Source organism: Peromyscus californicus, unplaced genomic scaffold, assembly GCF_007827085.1.
Source record: "Peromyscus californicus insignis strain IS unplaced genomic scaffold, ASM782708v3 Scaffold_12__1_contigs__length_115047231, whole genome shotgun sequence".
In the NCBI taxonomy this organism is placed as follows: Eukaryota; Metazoa; Chordata; class Mammalia; order Rodentia; family Cricetidae; genus Peromyscus; species Peromyscus californicus.
In genome coordinates this window covers 69,430,406-69,444,413 of record NW_026294413.1, presented here as the reverse complement: position 1 = coordinate 69,444,413, position 14,008 = coordinate 69,430,406, and the positions used below count along the sequence as shown (strand labels likewise).

At 56.3% G+C, this 14,008-nt stretch overlaps 1 protein-coding gene across 1 annotated transcript; it reads right to left on the bottom strand.

Annotated features, from left to right (window-relative positions):
• Positions 1–3,062: 3,062 nt before the first annotated feature.
• Positions 3,063–13,750, bottom strand: Cdh24 (cadherin 24). Its single transcript, XM_052733243.1, has 13 exons — positions 13,161–13,750; positions 11,397–11,714; positions 10,918–11,212; positions 10,618–10,737; positions 10,369–10,536; positions 10,002–10,189; positions 9,257–9,510; positions 8,290–8,426; positions 5,853–5,974; positions 5,661–5,772; positions 4,781–5,029; positions 3,362–4,341; positions 3,063–3,276 (listed from the first exon to the last, which is right to left on the bottom strand). Exons 2-12 carry the CDS (start codon positions 11,595–11,597, stop codon positions 3,842–3,844), a joined length of 2,346 nt encoding a protein of 781 aa, XP_052589203.1. The 5' UTR covers positions 11,598–11,714; positions 13,161–13,750; the 3' UTR covers positions 3,063–3,276; positions 3,362–3,841.
• Between the last annotated feature and the right edge of the window lie 258 nt (positions 13,751–14,008).

Genomic DNA, 14,008 nt, shown 5'->3' with positions numbered 1-14,008 from the left:
TGTCCTGCCTTTTCTGCCTTCTTTGCAAGCTTCTGGGGAAGAGGCCAAGCCCCTGCCTATTTGCTAGAGATGAATGAACTCCAAGGAACCCATGGGCTTGGAGGGGTGAGCTCAGAAAAACTGCCCATTCCCAGGCTTATCTGGTTATGCTGGCCAGGGCCTGAGCCCTGCCCTGTAGCCTAGCCCTGTTCTCTACTCACCAGACTTCTCCCTGTTCTTCACCCCTCTCCGGTTGCTCTCTCCAGAGGACCACACTGGCGGTACCAGCTAGCACATCTGGCCTTCCCGGCCTGCTTCGGGCTTCCCAGGGAGCCCGGACTTGGAGATCCAGGCTTTCAGCTTCCGGAGAACCACTGCCCTCTCCCCAGGCTGGTCAGGAGGTGGGGTCTGAAGGAAGGCCATTGAAACTTTTCTCTTACCCCCAGTCCTAAGACTGACAGTTGCTTCTCCCCCTTCCTTGACTGTCTACTCTTCGGATTAAGAACTCATTGACATTGGACTTACAGGACTCTGAACAGGATTCTCCAAACTCTGGAGAGTTGGAAGGAAAGTCGGGGACCCTCAGAAAGAACAGAGGACTACAGAAAGTCCTCAGTACGTGGGAACTAGTTTGCAAGCCAGGGTGGAGTCTGGCTCTTGGCCCTCACAGCAGCCTTCATCCCCTGCAAACTGCCCAGCCTTAGGGAGGAGATGTGGGTCTCCGGGGGTGATAACTGAAGGTCACGGACACTTGGGACCTCCTAGTCCTGGAGGAGCACATGAGGAGCTTTGGCACAGGCATGAGTGGGTTCAGACTCATGGCCACTGATGTGAGTAGGTCTTACATCCAACTACAGGTGAGTGATTCAGGGTAGGTGTCTGCACGTGAGTGTGGCAGGAGAGGCATGTGTGGTGACTCTGGAAGAGAAAGGAGCTTGAATAAGAGCAGCCACTCTGGTCTGTGTGGCAGTGCCAGCCTCTGCCCTCCTCCCCCTTTGTACACCTTGCACAGTGGAGAGCCACAGAAAAGAGGGGCTTGGGGCCGGGCTGTGCACCAGCCCATAACTACTCCTTACCCTCCTGGTCTGTTCTGAAGCTTTAGGGGCAGAGGGGTGGTCTGGGACCTGTGGTGGGCATGTGAGCACAGAAAAGGCTGCTGTGAAGGTGTGTGTGTGTGTGTGTGTGTGTGTGTGTGTGTGTGTGTGTGTGTATGCAGCCCAATCCCCTGAGATGTTCTGTACCACTCTTCTCAGACTAGACAAGGAGGCTAGAACCCTGAAAGAACAAAACTTGCATCTACTTCTTCTATCTCCTTTTTTTCTCCCCGAGTCAGGGTTCTCTGTGTACTAGCTCTGGCTGTCCTGGAATTAACTCTGCAGATCAGGCTGGCCTCGAACTTACAGAGACCCACCTGCCTCCTGAGTGCTGGGATTAAAGGCGTGTGCCTTTTTTGTTCATTTTTAATTTTTTTAGATTCATGTACAGGAGTGTTTTGTCTCCATGTAGGTTCTGTACCACACACTGGCCTGGTGCCTGCAGGTCAGAAAAAGGATGTCAGATCAAATCCCCTGGACACAGGGATGCTTGTGAGCCACCATGTGGATGCTGAGCATTGAACCCAAGTCTTCTGGAAGAGCAGCTAGCACTCTTCACACCTGGGCTATCCTCCCCCCCTCCCCCCCCTCGTCCCTTTACTTTTTTAATGCATTGTTGGAGTGCCTCAGTGGGGTCGGTAGGACCAGGCAGGCAAAGTTAATGTCCCTTTTGAATGTACCCTTCTCGACCTGAGACGGGTCCAGGATCATTTTGTTCACTGTTCCAATAACTTTTAAAGGTTGAAGCAGCTATTGAGGTGAGACCAAAGGGCCGGAGGGCCCTGCCTGGACTGCAGGACCCTGTCTTCTCTGATGCCCTGCTCTGGCTGCTGCAGCTTCAGTTTCCTGAGGCCCTGGAGGGATGGACACCTGTTCTTTTGCAGGCCTTTTAATGCAGCTTCAGCAGAGGGAATAAGCAGCGACGGAGAGAGGGCTCTTAGCTTCCCACTGCCTGGTCATTCTAAGTCAGCAATTATGGAAGGCACGAGAAGGTTTGCCCCCAGCGGTGTGGCCTGAATCTCAGCCCTCAGAGATGGAGGCTTGTTGTGAGTTTAAGGCTAGCCAGGGCTACACAGTAAGGTCCAGATCAGCCTGAGCTACATGGCGAGACCCAGCCACTCCCCGCTCTCTCGTGAAAGCAGCTTCCTCCAATTGCCAGCATCACACATTTAGTAGGGAGGGTCACAAAGACCTGCGGGGACCCACTTCCTTCCTGGGTAGCCTTTTCAGGAGAAAAGGCCTGAGACTTGTGCTGTTCCCCAAGCAGATGCCTCCTCTGCCTCCGGAGGTGAGCATGGAGGATGTTGGCAGTCCCAACTAGCTGCCACCCCACCTGATGTCCTTTACTGCTTAGCCACTCACACCCTGCTTCTCCGACTCTTCTTCTGTGCTCCATGGAGACTAAGCCCTTCTCTGGGCTGGGGAGATGTGTGTAGAAGCGGAAGTAGGAGGCCTCAATCAGTGTGGCTGCCCCACCATGGCCCGTTCTTTAGTAGTACTCTAGGCCCAGGCCTGGCTTGCGGCTGGCCGGCTGCCCACCCACATTCTCGTTGTTATTAGTACGGCGAAACTTCCTCTTGCCCTCTGCTTGGTCTCTTGTCTCCGCTCACTCTGTATCCCCCTTGTTCAATCTCCTCTTGCCAATCGCAGAGGTTCATTTCTTGAGACAGTCTGAGACAAATGGAGTGGACCTGAAGAGTTGGTGGTGGACATGGAGACAGTCACTATCCTTCTGCTCCTCAAACGGACCGGTCCAAACACTCCTCTGAGAGGGGTAAAGCCGGTACCTCCAAGAAGGAATGAGCTGGGAGTGAAGAGTTTAGACCACTTCCACCCTCGGCACAGAGGAAGCTCTGTCCAGAACGCTGAGTGCAGAAACAGAAGCAGGCTCCTACTTTACAAAATAAAGTGTTTATTATGAAATTAGAGATGGAGGCCCCTCCCCTTCCTCCCTTTTCCCCTTCCCCAGCTGCCTCCCCTTCCCCCCCCCCCTTCCCTTCTGGGGCCTGAGAAGCACACAAGACAATGCTCAGAGCTGGGATGCCCAGGGCAGGCTGACAGCTGGGCAGAGCTCCAGGGAAGTGGCCACGTGGGGGCTGAAGCTCTTGCCCTGGGAGGTGAGCTGGCTTCCTTCTTCCTTCTGCTAGAAGCCAGTGGAGCCAGGATGAGGCCATGAGTGATGGATGGAACCATGCGGGCAGGTCTGTGAGGAATGGAGAGTTGGTTTAGGAGGAGGATTGGGAGAGCAGGTTTGTCCCACCCCCTCCCGTGTAGTCCAGGACACTGACCTGGTACAGAGCATCTCCTGCAGTAGGGTGGGGCAGCAGTGGCTGGAGGAGTCTCTTGCTTTTGGGATGGATAACAGGGAAAAACAAACAAAAACAACAAACCAAAAAGCCAGGGACTCAAAGAGAAGGGAGGAACATGTGGGCAGGAGACAGACAGAGAGCATGTGTGTGGGCAAGGGAGACAGAGTCTGAGCGATTAGAATTTACTAGACAAGAACAGCCACAGAGTCACAGTGAGAACAGAGGTTGGGTCAGTTATAAACCCAACCCCCGACAGTGGAGAATCACAGACAGGGATCTCTGGAGAAACACACAGACCGACTGAGGAGTGGGAGGTAAAAGGGGGGGGGGGGAAGGAGGGACAGACACATCGGGCCCCTGGGCTGCCCCGCCTGCCTGGACCCCGTGGGGCTCACTCAGAGGGCCTGTGCACGCTGCCCCATGCCCCACCGCAGCGCAGCGGCAGGGCCAGGGCCGGCCTCAGGGGGCCGGGGGCTCCTTGGCCCCATACAGCTCAGCCAGAGTGCGGAAGAGTGGACCCCAGTCGTCCAGTGGCTCGGTGGGGCCGGGGACACCGCCAGCTTCGCTGCCCGAGCCCAGGGAGCTGAGCGAGCCGCAGGAGGAGCCCCGGCCCTCATAGCCGTAGACCTGCACCGAGTCGTAGGGGGGCACACTGGGGTCCTCGTCCGCCTCGCGCAGCCGCAGCGCCAGCAACTGCGCCACATCGGCGGGGCCCGGCGGCCTGGGCTGGCGGGGCGCTCGGGTCCGCGGCAGCACGTCGCGGCGCACCGGCGGGCCCGCCGCTGGAGGAGCAGCTCCATCCGGGTTCTGCAAGGCGGCGATGTCAAAGGCCTCGGTGTCCTCCTCCCCACCGCCCTCGTCATCGTAGGTGATGATGTTCTCGCGGACGTCCTCCTCCTCCAGGACCATCAATGCTTCCTGCTTCTGCCGCCTCAGGGCCACGAAGAGCACCACCAGGGCTGCAGAAGAGCACACAGGCCACCACCGAGCCAGCTGGTTGCCATGAGGGGCCAGAGGAAAGCCAGCCGAGGCAGTGTGGCCAGAGGTGGCAAGCCCTAGATCTGACACTGGGCAAACCTTGCTCTGATTTCTGCCTTGGCCCTCTGCTTTGTGTGAATTTATGCGGAAAAAAAGTTTTATCTCCTCAGGTGTTTGAAAGGTTAAAACGAAACATTCGTGATGTGCTGGGGCATCATCACACTTGACATGGAATAAGAGCTCTTTACCTATATAAGGCTGGTGACTGTCACGGATTTGCAGGTCCGCTCTATGAGACCAAATGCTTTCTCTTGGACCCATCAGGTGGTGGAAAACCCAGGCCGAAGGGGGTCATCCATGCCCTGTGTCTAGACCTGCTCTCTCCCTCCCCACATCTTGTCCCACTGTGGCCTGACTCACCGAGCAGGGTGCCCATGCAGGTGACGACGGCAAGCAGGGCCCCAGTGCTGAGACCGGTGGGTGAGAGCTGAGCCTCGGGCCAGCAGGATGCCATGGAGCCATCGGGCCGGCAGCGGCACACGCTGACCGTCACCGTGGCAGTACTGCTCAGAGCTGGCTGTCCCCAGTCCCAAAGTTCTATAGGAACCAAGTAGGGGGCCTGGCGTGGCGGAGCAGGGCGGGAGGGTAGCAGCAGGCTGGCAGAGCCATCTGTGGAGAAAGGGAGGTGGTTGGGGCCCTGTGGCGATACAGTGTGTACCCTAATAAACTTGCCTGAGGACCAGAGGACAGAGCCAGCCACTAGATTAGACACAGAGGTCAGGCTATGGTGGCACACACCCTTAATCCTGTCACTCGGGAGGCAGAGATCTGTCTGGATCTCTGTGAGTTCAAGGCCACGCTGGAAACAGAGCCAGGCAATGCGGGCACACATCTTTAATCCCAGTACTGGGAAGCACACACGCCTTTAATCCCAGGATGTAATATGGCAGGGCAAAGAAAGGTATATAGGGCTTGAGGAAACAGGAACTCACTCTCTTTAGGCCGAGGATTTCATAGAGGTAAGAACTAGTGGCTGGGTCTGTCCTCCAATCCTCAGGCAAGTTTACTAGGGTACACAATATATCACCACAGGGTACCTTCCTGTAGGGTTGGTCCAGCCCACAGAGCCAGCTTTCCCAGGCAAGGTTTATGTAAAGAACAAACAGGTAAGTGTCAACGATCCCCTACCTTCTGTTGGTAGATGGTCCCACAGGGAAGGCAGGGGCAGTCAGGCAGGGCCAGGGGTGTGGGAGGGAGAGGAGGGAGAGAGGCATGGGTGTGGTTGCAGAAGGCCACCCACCTCGGTTGTCCCGGACGGTAAAGTTGGCATCAGGGCCCACAGGGCCTTGAAGGGAGACTTGGCTACTGTTGCCAACTTCATCTCTGTCTAGAGCCCGGATGACCTGAATCAACTGAGAAGATGATGAAAGGCCTCTCAGTGGGATGGCCGCCGGAGGCCTGAGAGTGCCACCCATCTACCTCAGCTACTTACCTGGCCGGGGGCTGCAGAATCACACACGAAAATGTCATAGGGCTCAGCCAGCTGGGGGGCATTGTCGTTTTCATCCAGGGTCTGGATGGCCACTTGCACACGGGAGGATTGTGCAGAGCTATCTGAAGCCAGAATACCGACATATGTACACCATACACGCACATACAACATACATGGTCCACAGGCATAGATGTCACACAGCATGCACACAGAGCAACATGAGGTAGCCTGTAATACACAAGCAGCACACCATGTTTTAAAGTGGGTGGAACTATACCAAGTGCATATGTGTTCACGCGGTACTTAAGATATATATCATATAAATACACATGCAACAAATATACTGAACTGATGATGTATACACACAGCAAACTCATGCAAGATAAACACGGCGTATGCATACATGAAAGGTAAGCAGAAGGCACACACAAGCTGTGCAGATATAAACCAAGAAATAAATGAAGTCATACTATACATATCATATGTGAGTGTTGAAAACAAATTACACACACACAAAGCAGAAACGAACGGTGAGTGAGGCATTAACCCCCATCCTTCCCTGGCCCAGAGAATGAGCTTTCATGCACACGTAGAATGGACACACACACACACACACACACACACACACACACACACACCATCAAAGGTCTGGGAAGCTGTAATACAGTAGTAATCTGTATCACTGAGAGCTGACCCTGTACAGGGAAGAACCCCTCACAGGGTGCAGAGTTGAGGCCCCACCCTATGTGGCTCTCTAGTGTTTTCTTACTTTGTTTCTCATTCTCAGTGGCATTCGAGAGAGAATGCTAAGTGTACTGAGCGTCCCGATTCCTTGAGTCTTTTCTCTAGGATGAGGGAGAGCTGGCTGGCCCTAGTGAAATGGGCTGAGTTCACCGCTTAGGGCAGGGCAGGCTGTACGGGCTGCCTGGCCCTAAGGTCGGAAATATCAAGACAGAATGAATGAGGCTTTCACTGCAGTAGGGGCCGTGAGCCACTAGCCAACATCAGGGTGGGGGGTAAGAACAGGATTTGGCAAGAGTTCGAGAACACAGTGGGACACACACACACACACACACACACACACACACACACACGCACACACACACACACACGCACACACACACACACGCGCACACACGCACAGCTACAGATAAACAAGCGACCAGACACAATGCAGTAAGTAATGTATGTAATACACACTCATACACATAAAATCATTTCTACAGATACACCTGCAGCTACAGATACCCACAACTGCCAGCGAGAACACAGCCGTACAGACAGAAGCACACACAAATGTATTTAACACACGTGACAAGCAGGAAGGCGGAGGAGGTAAGAGATCACACTGCAAACCGACTGGGTCAGACGCCTCTGCCATTCATTTTCTGTGTGGCTTTGGGAAGTCACTTAACTTCTCTTTATATGAGTTCCCTCACTTGGAAGCAGGGGGATCATCATAGCTCCCTCATCAAGGTGTAATAATTAAACGAGTCAATCCATTTTTGGTCCTTAAAATAGTACCTAATATATAATAAGTAGTAACTCATCCATCCACAAATACTCACACATACAAAGTATTACCTATAGCTACCTGTGTACACCACTATACACATTCAATCACACGCACAAATACCACAAATATAATTCTATGCAAACACTCAAGTGTGAACACATATTTCATTATAGATGTATGTCACATGTGCACATATATGTATTTATATTTAAGATAGGGTCTCATGTCCCTCAGACTGTCCTGGAACTGATTCTCCTGCCTTAGCCTCCCTAGTGCTGAGATTACAGGTGTGTGCCACACAGCTGTGTACTTCACACATATGAATTATATCCATTCCCAAGTACATGTCCCTATGTCCATACACATACAGCTCTTTGTTGACATGTACTGACATCTATACATAGAGCCCTAACGCTGATGTACAATTTAAAAACAGCAGGAACGTGAGTAGGGGACATAAGGTGCTACTTACAGAAGGGAGTTTTCCTGTCTCTCCAGGGCAGAGAACTGAACCAGGCGCTGGTGTTGGTGGGGGGCACCAGAGAGGCTCCATACATGGAGCTGGCACACGTCCCCCACTTCAGTATGTGGGGGCACGTCCCTGCAAATGTCCTAGAAGGGTTCCCTTCTGGGGGCTGCTGACACACTCCTACACAGTCCTTTCCTGGCCCTGAGCAGTTTGTTAACACACAGGTCGGGAGGTATAGTCTCAGGTTGAGCAAATCAGGTGAGACATGAGTATCAGGTAGGGAGACTGCTTAGGCAGGCCCTCTCTGCCTGTTTCATGGTGAGGCTCCAGGCTGCAGGCCAGGAACTGAACAGACAGAACAGGCCACGGCTGTCACCTCCCCTCCCCACCCACATCCAGGGATGGCTCTCTGCCAGAACGCTGCTGTCTCCTGAGGGCCCGGGACTCCTCACCCAGCTCTGTGGCTAGCACGGTGAGGTTGTGCCAGACCCGAGCCTCGCGGTCCAGGAGCACTGCTGTTCGGATAGTGCCATCTTCGGGCTCGATGGAGAAGCAACGCTCTGGATCCGAGTAGGGGAGGATGGAATATCTAGAGAAAACGGGACGGATCTGGGAGCTGCCACCTCTCCGGCTCCCCTTTCCTCCCCCCCTCAGGGCTCATCTTGAGCAGAGCCTTAGCAGTCACTCAGAGCCGCTGGTCAGGCTGGAGTTCCCTGGGAGGCCCTCAGAGTTAGGGGGATGTGATGTGATGGGAGTGGTTGATGAGGAGAAACAAACACTACCTGTGTTTCAGACTCGGAGGCTCTGTTCTGGGAGCCTAGGGGCCTGTGTTTCATCCCTGCTCTGCCTCAGACCAACTGTGTGACCTTGGGGGAAATCATTTGACCTTGTTTAATCAACTGCAAAATGGGAATGACACCAGCACCATCCCTCACAGAGCTGTGTCGGGGATGCTGGTCTGGAAGGCGGAGGAGCGGTGGTTTGCAAGGTAGACCACGCCAAAGCTGGAAACCGGCTCTGTCACTCCCCGTGGCTAAGGCACGCCACTGAGCCACTCACGGTTGGCCTCTAAACCAACTGGCGATGATGGGCCCTACTTCATAGGGACATGGTGAGAGTTAAATGTTATGGAGTGGGTAAAATGGCAAGCGCTTAGGGTACGATCAACAGAGAACCATTTATCAAACGAGAGTCCATTTGCTTGTACGGCCACTAGGGGGTGCCACTCTGGTCCACCCAGGGAAGTAGGTGGAGGGTTGAGCTGTGGTTAGTCAGGCCCTCCAGGGTTCCTCTAGCATGGGAAGTGAGACCTTGGCCACGGGATATGATGTGCCCCAAAGATGGCACATCCTGTGCATAGCCAGCCTCTGCGATCCTTTAAGAAAGCCTTGTCCCTCCCCAGCTCACAGTCCAGCTAACCTGATTGGGCTGGCCGGGGAGTCCAGGTCACTGGCTGAGATCTGGCCCACCAGGGTCCCGGGAGCCTTGTTTTCAGGTACTATCAGGTGGTAGGTGGCCTGGGTGAAGGCAGGTGGCTCTGGGGCATCCTGCACCGCCACTCGCACGGAGGCCACGTCCTTGAAGGGACCTCGCCGCAGGTAGGCGGGGTCGATGAGTGTGTTGGTAGCTTCTACCCGGAAGGTGTAAGAGCGGCGGGTCTCGAAGTCCAGGGGCTATGATGAGGGCAGACAGAGAGCGATGGATTGGAAATGGGTGGGCCCAGCTCACAGGTGCAAAGTCTCTTCGCCATGTGCCCCTAGTGCCGAGGAGGGGGGACACTGGAGAGGTGTGGCCTCAGTGGTCACGGTGGGTGACCCCTGCAGAGCTGCGCTCAGCTCCACTGGAGACTTAAGTAACCTTGAGACGCTCACTCCCCCTTCTAGCTTTCCGAACCTCATCTAAAAGGTTCGAGGATCACTATGACCTCCAAGTTCTAACACAGGGGTCCTAAGTACGGTTCTAGGAAACTAGTTGAAAGTATGGCCAGGGAGTGGGGTAGGGGTGAGGTATAAGGGAGCCTCTGGTGCAGGAACTCAATTGCTGTCGGTTTTTTTCTCGGTGTTAGGGATGAAATCTCAGCCTTTGGGCATGTTAGGCCAAGCTCCTACCACTGAGCTTTCCGCCCCCAGCTGAGTCTGCGGGTGTTAACGGACGGAAGGCTAACCTTCCGGACAGTAAGGAGCCCGTCCTGACCCTGGGAGTCGGTGCTGATGCTGAAGGCCTCTGATCCTTCCCCATCCAGGATGCTGTACGCCATTAGGGCATTGTCCCCTAGGTCGGGGTCCTGGGCCTTGAGCCGGCCCACCAGGGTTCCCGGTCCAGCTGTCTCCACCACAGAGAACTGGTACAGACCTTAGGGAATAAGCAGGGGAGATGTGTTCTTAGATGTGTCTCCAGCCCTCCTGCCCTCCCCCCACCAGCACTTCCTTTTCCCAGGGTCGGGCTGGGGTGGGACTGAGGAGGGACGGCTTCTCTAGAAGCTGTGGGGAAGGGCAATCAAAGGACTGTATGGGCACAGACCGCCCCCTTACTCTGAGGGAACTTGGGGGGATTGTCGTTGACATCACTGAGGGTGACGGTGACTGTAGTACTGCCTGACAGCCCCCCCATGTGGCCACCCATATCCTTGGCCTGGATCACCACCAAGAACTCCTCTTGGGTCTCCCGGTCCATGTTGGGGATGGCTGTACGAACCACTCCTAAGGGAGAGAGAGAGAGACACTGGGTCAGGGGTGTTTGTCCCCACGGCGGCCCCACGAGGTTCCTGGCTCCATTCTCACCCGTCTGGGGGTCCACAGAGAAGAAAGGCAGCCCATCCAGCACAGTGTATACCAGTTTGGCGCTGTTCCCATAGCTGGGGTCATCAGCGTCATGAGCAGTCACTTGGATTACAGACGTCCCTGCGGGAGATTCCCGTATCCCGTTCAGCGGCGGCAAGGCCAGAAGAGAAGAGTAGATTGAGGGACCCCAGATGTGAAGAAGGCTGAGTTAAAGGGGTAGTTCTAGGGTAGACAACAGAAGGGGCAGGAAGGGGGAAAGAGCTCCGGGGAAGCTAGGGCGTCCAGAGCTGGGGTGCTCACCCACGTTAGACATCTCGGGCACGGTGGCATGGTAGGGCCCGAGGGGAAACACAGGCGGATTGTCATTGATGTCTTGCACTTTGATGATGAACTCTGACGGGGGCTCCAGGGGCCGGTTAGAGGCTCGGTCCACCGCTTGGGCCAGCAGCACGTACTGTGCTTTCTCCTCCCGGTCCAGGCTCTTGGTCACGTGGATATTGCCCGTGGCCTCATCAATCACAAACACAGTGCCTGCCCCCTCCCCGGTCAGCAGGTACTTGGTGCGGCCCTCACCCCGGTCAACATCTGAGTGCAGCTGTAAGAGTCGGAGGAGATGGCAGGAGGCTCCGAGCGCAGGGCCACGGGTTAGAGACTAGGCTTGGGTTGAGTGTTAGGAATGCCAGGGGACCAAGGTCATTGCAGAGTGATGGGAGTTACGGGGTAGGGTCTAAGGGCCCGACAGACCAGACGGAGAAGACATGGGAAGGGCTGATCCTTACCTTGCCAATAAGGACGGGCTCTGGACCAGAATATTCCTCAATGACAAAGAACTGGTTCCAGACCCAGCTCCTTCGGGTCCGCAGCAGGGTAGGACCTGAGTGTCCCCGGGACCCTGCCCAGGCTGGGACTGGAGCTGCCAGGCGCCCCATGCAGCCCCAGCCACCCAGCCAGGCCAACAGGAGCCGCACAAGGCCCCACATGCTTGTAATCCAGCCAGGGCTCTTGTTCACTGGCCCCAGGTGCTGAGGCCGGGCAGGGCCAGGTGGCCCATGAGCTGGTCGGGGAAGATGCGTTGAGGCTACCCCATGGATCCACACCTGTAGGACAGGTAGCAAGCGGCTCAGGATCAAGGAAAGTCTAAATCCTACTCCCCTCCCAAATTAGATACTGAAGCCTAGGTCTCTAAGAAAGCAGACACCCGCTGCCCAGAACCCAGTCCGAGACAGACAGTGATCCTTCCACCCAGCTCTGCCTGGATTCACCTCCAGCCCTCCAAGCCCATAAATCTCAGGGCAGTCAACTCTGGAAAGCTGGGGAGGAAGAAGCAAAGGGGACGGATGCTGAAGGGACTTGGAATTTCAAATCCTGTCCTGTCCTTCTACCTTGGGCACAGAACTAGGAGGGTGCTAGGGAAGGTAGGTGGGCTGACAGAGGGCTAAAAAATCAAGAGGTTGGATTCACTGACTCGTAGCTGTCCTTACCCACAGGGTCAGGCTGGGACTTAGACCCCCCCCCCCCCGAACCCCACCTATCCAGATTGTCCCCAGCCCACTAGCTGCAGTGTTTAAGGGGAATTGGTCAGACGGAGCAGAGTGAGCTGGAAGAATTGGGAGCGGGGTTGCAGGCAGTGCAAGGAGACTTAGGGGAGCTGAAGTGGAGGCTGATCCAGGGGCCAGAGACAGCGGTTGAGGGCTCTGGATCGAGAATCAGGAATGGTCTGGCAGACAGGGAGAGCAGATGAGAAAGAGAGATCACAGAGAGAGAGAGAGACGGCAAGAGAGAAGCAAAGACATCAGGGAGGCAGCCTGGGTGTCTGGAAGGTAGAAAAGGAGTCCTAGGTACTAGGCATGGGAACTGGTAGGGGCAGAGGAGCGGCCAGGCTGCGTGTGTGTGTGTGTGTGTGTGTGTGTGTGTGTGTGTGTGTGTGTGTGTGTGAGATCAGGCCTCGGGAACTTCATTCTGGTAGAGTAAGCTACCAGGAGCAGTAGAGGTAGGGAGGGGCTGCGGGAAAGGAGCTAGAGAGAGGACCCTTCCCCTTTCTCTCCCTTCTCCTGAAGGGGCCCATGGTCAGGTAGCTGCGCCCCTCCTCCTCCCCCAGAGCAGACGTACACACCTGACAGGCCGTTTGCTCCCAAGAGAAAAGAAGCCAGAGGGCAGCAGGGGACCAGGCGGGACGAAGAGGAGAGAAGGAAGGAAACAGGAGCGGGCAGCAGGATAGCAGGAGGAGGAGAGGAGCGGAGCGGAGCGGAGAGCAAGGCAGTGGGAGAGGGAAGGAGAGCGGGAAAGGGGAAAGGGGAGGAAGGCAGAAGAAGAAAAAGGCAGAAGAGATGGGAAGAGACAGGACAAGAGGCAGAGAGCAGGGGCAGAGAGGCGGAAGGGTCAAGAGAAATCAGGAGAGGCAAAAGGGAGAGGTGTGTAGGAAGGGAGAGAGCAGAGCGCGGGAGAACCGAGCGAGCCGCTACGGCTCGCAGCCAGAGCGCACCGCAAGCTGCGGGCCCCCCGCTGCCCCCGCGAGGATTCCCGACCCGGGCAGGCGCCCTTACCTGGCACTGCCAAGGGGCTCGGGACTGCGAGTAGCGCCCCGCCCGCCTCCGTCGTCGGCTGCCCGGGGCGCAGCCCCCAGCGGATCCAAGCCGGCGCCGCGGCTCCGCTGCAGGTCTGAGCGGCCCCGGCGAGAACAAGGGAGCGAGACGGAGGGGGCGGAGGAAGGAGGCTCCGCCTGCGGAGGAGAGGCGGCTCGCGCGGGAGAGGAGAGCCCTGCCTCCGACCCTCCCCGGCCAGTCCCCGCCCCCGCGGCTCCCGGGCTGCGGGGCGCATACAGATGCGAGGCCCCTCCCGGGCCGGCCCGCAGCGCGGCCGGACACACGGGCAGGACGGCCGGGCTGCTCCGAGGGTCTGGCGGAGGGAGGGCCCCACAGGCCCCAGGCGCGAACGGCCAGCCCGGCACCTGCGGAGACACACCGTGAGGGGGGGCCCCGGGAGAGAGCACTGCGGGACCCGGCTTCGCGCTTTGGGTTGGGGTACGGCTGCGAGGCTGCTGCCTCGGGGTCTTGTACTGACCACAACGGCGAGTTGAGTCGGCTAGGGTGAGCTTAAGGACGGCAGGGGAAGCGGCGGTCTAGGGAGCTCGCCAGAGACAGGGGCACGACATCGGTGGGGAGCGAATCTTTTAGGGAAGCTCTTTGCAAGGATCTATTCTAGAGTGCTTGCGCCCCCTGGCGGCAGTTGTGGGATGAATCTTGTGGGTGACCAAATGCCTAATTGTGCAAGGGGCTGGGAAGCAGACCCTGCCAGCTGCTAGGGTCCTACAAAGGAAAACAGGACACACTATTTCCCAGAGTGAAAAAGACATCTAGCTTTGGGTTGATTAGAGCCAAGTGGGGATGAGGAT

Coding starts and splice junctions, on each gene's coding strand:
- Cdh24 (XM_052733243.1), bottom strand. CDS start 11,597: ATGTGGGGCCTTGTGCGGCTCCTGTTGGCCTGGCTGGGTGGCTGGGGC. Junction 9,511..10,001: donor GGCTCCTTACTGTCCGGAAG/GTTAGCCTTCCG, acceptor CCCTCATCATAG/CCCCTGGACTTCGAGACCCG. Junction 5,975..8,289: donor CGTGCTAGCCACAGAGCTGG/GTGAGGAGTCCC, acceptor TTCTGGCTTCAG/ATAGCTCTGCACAATCCTCC.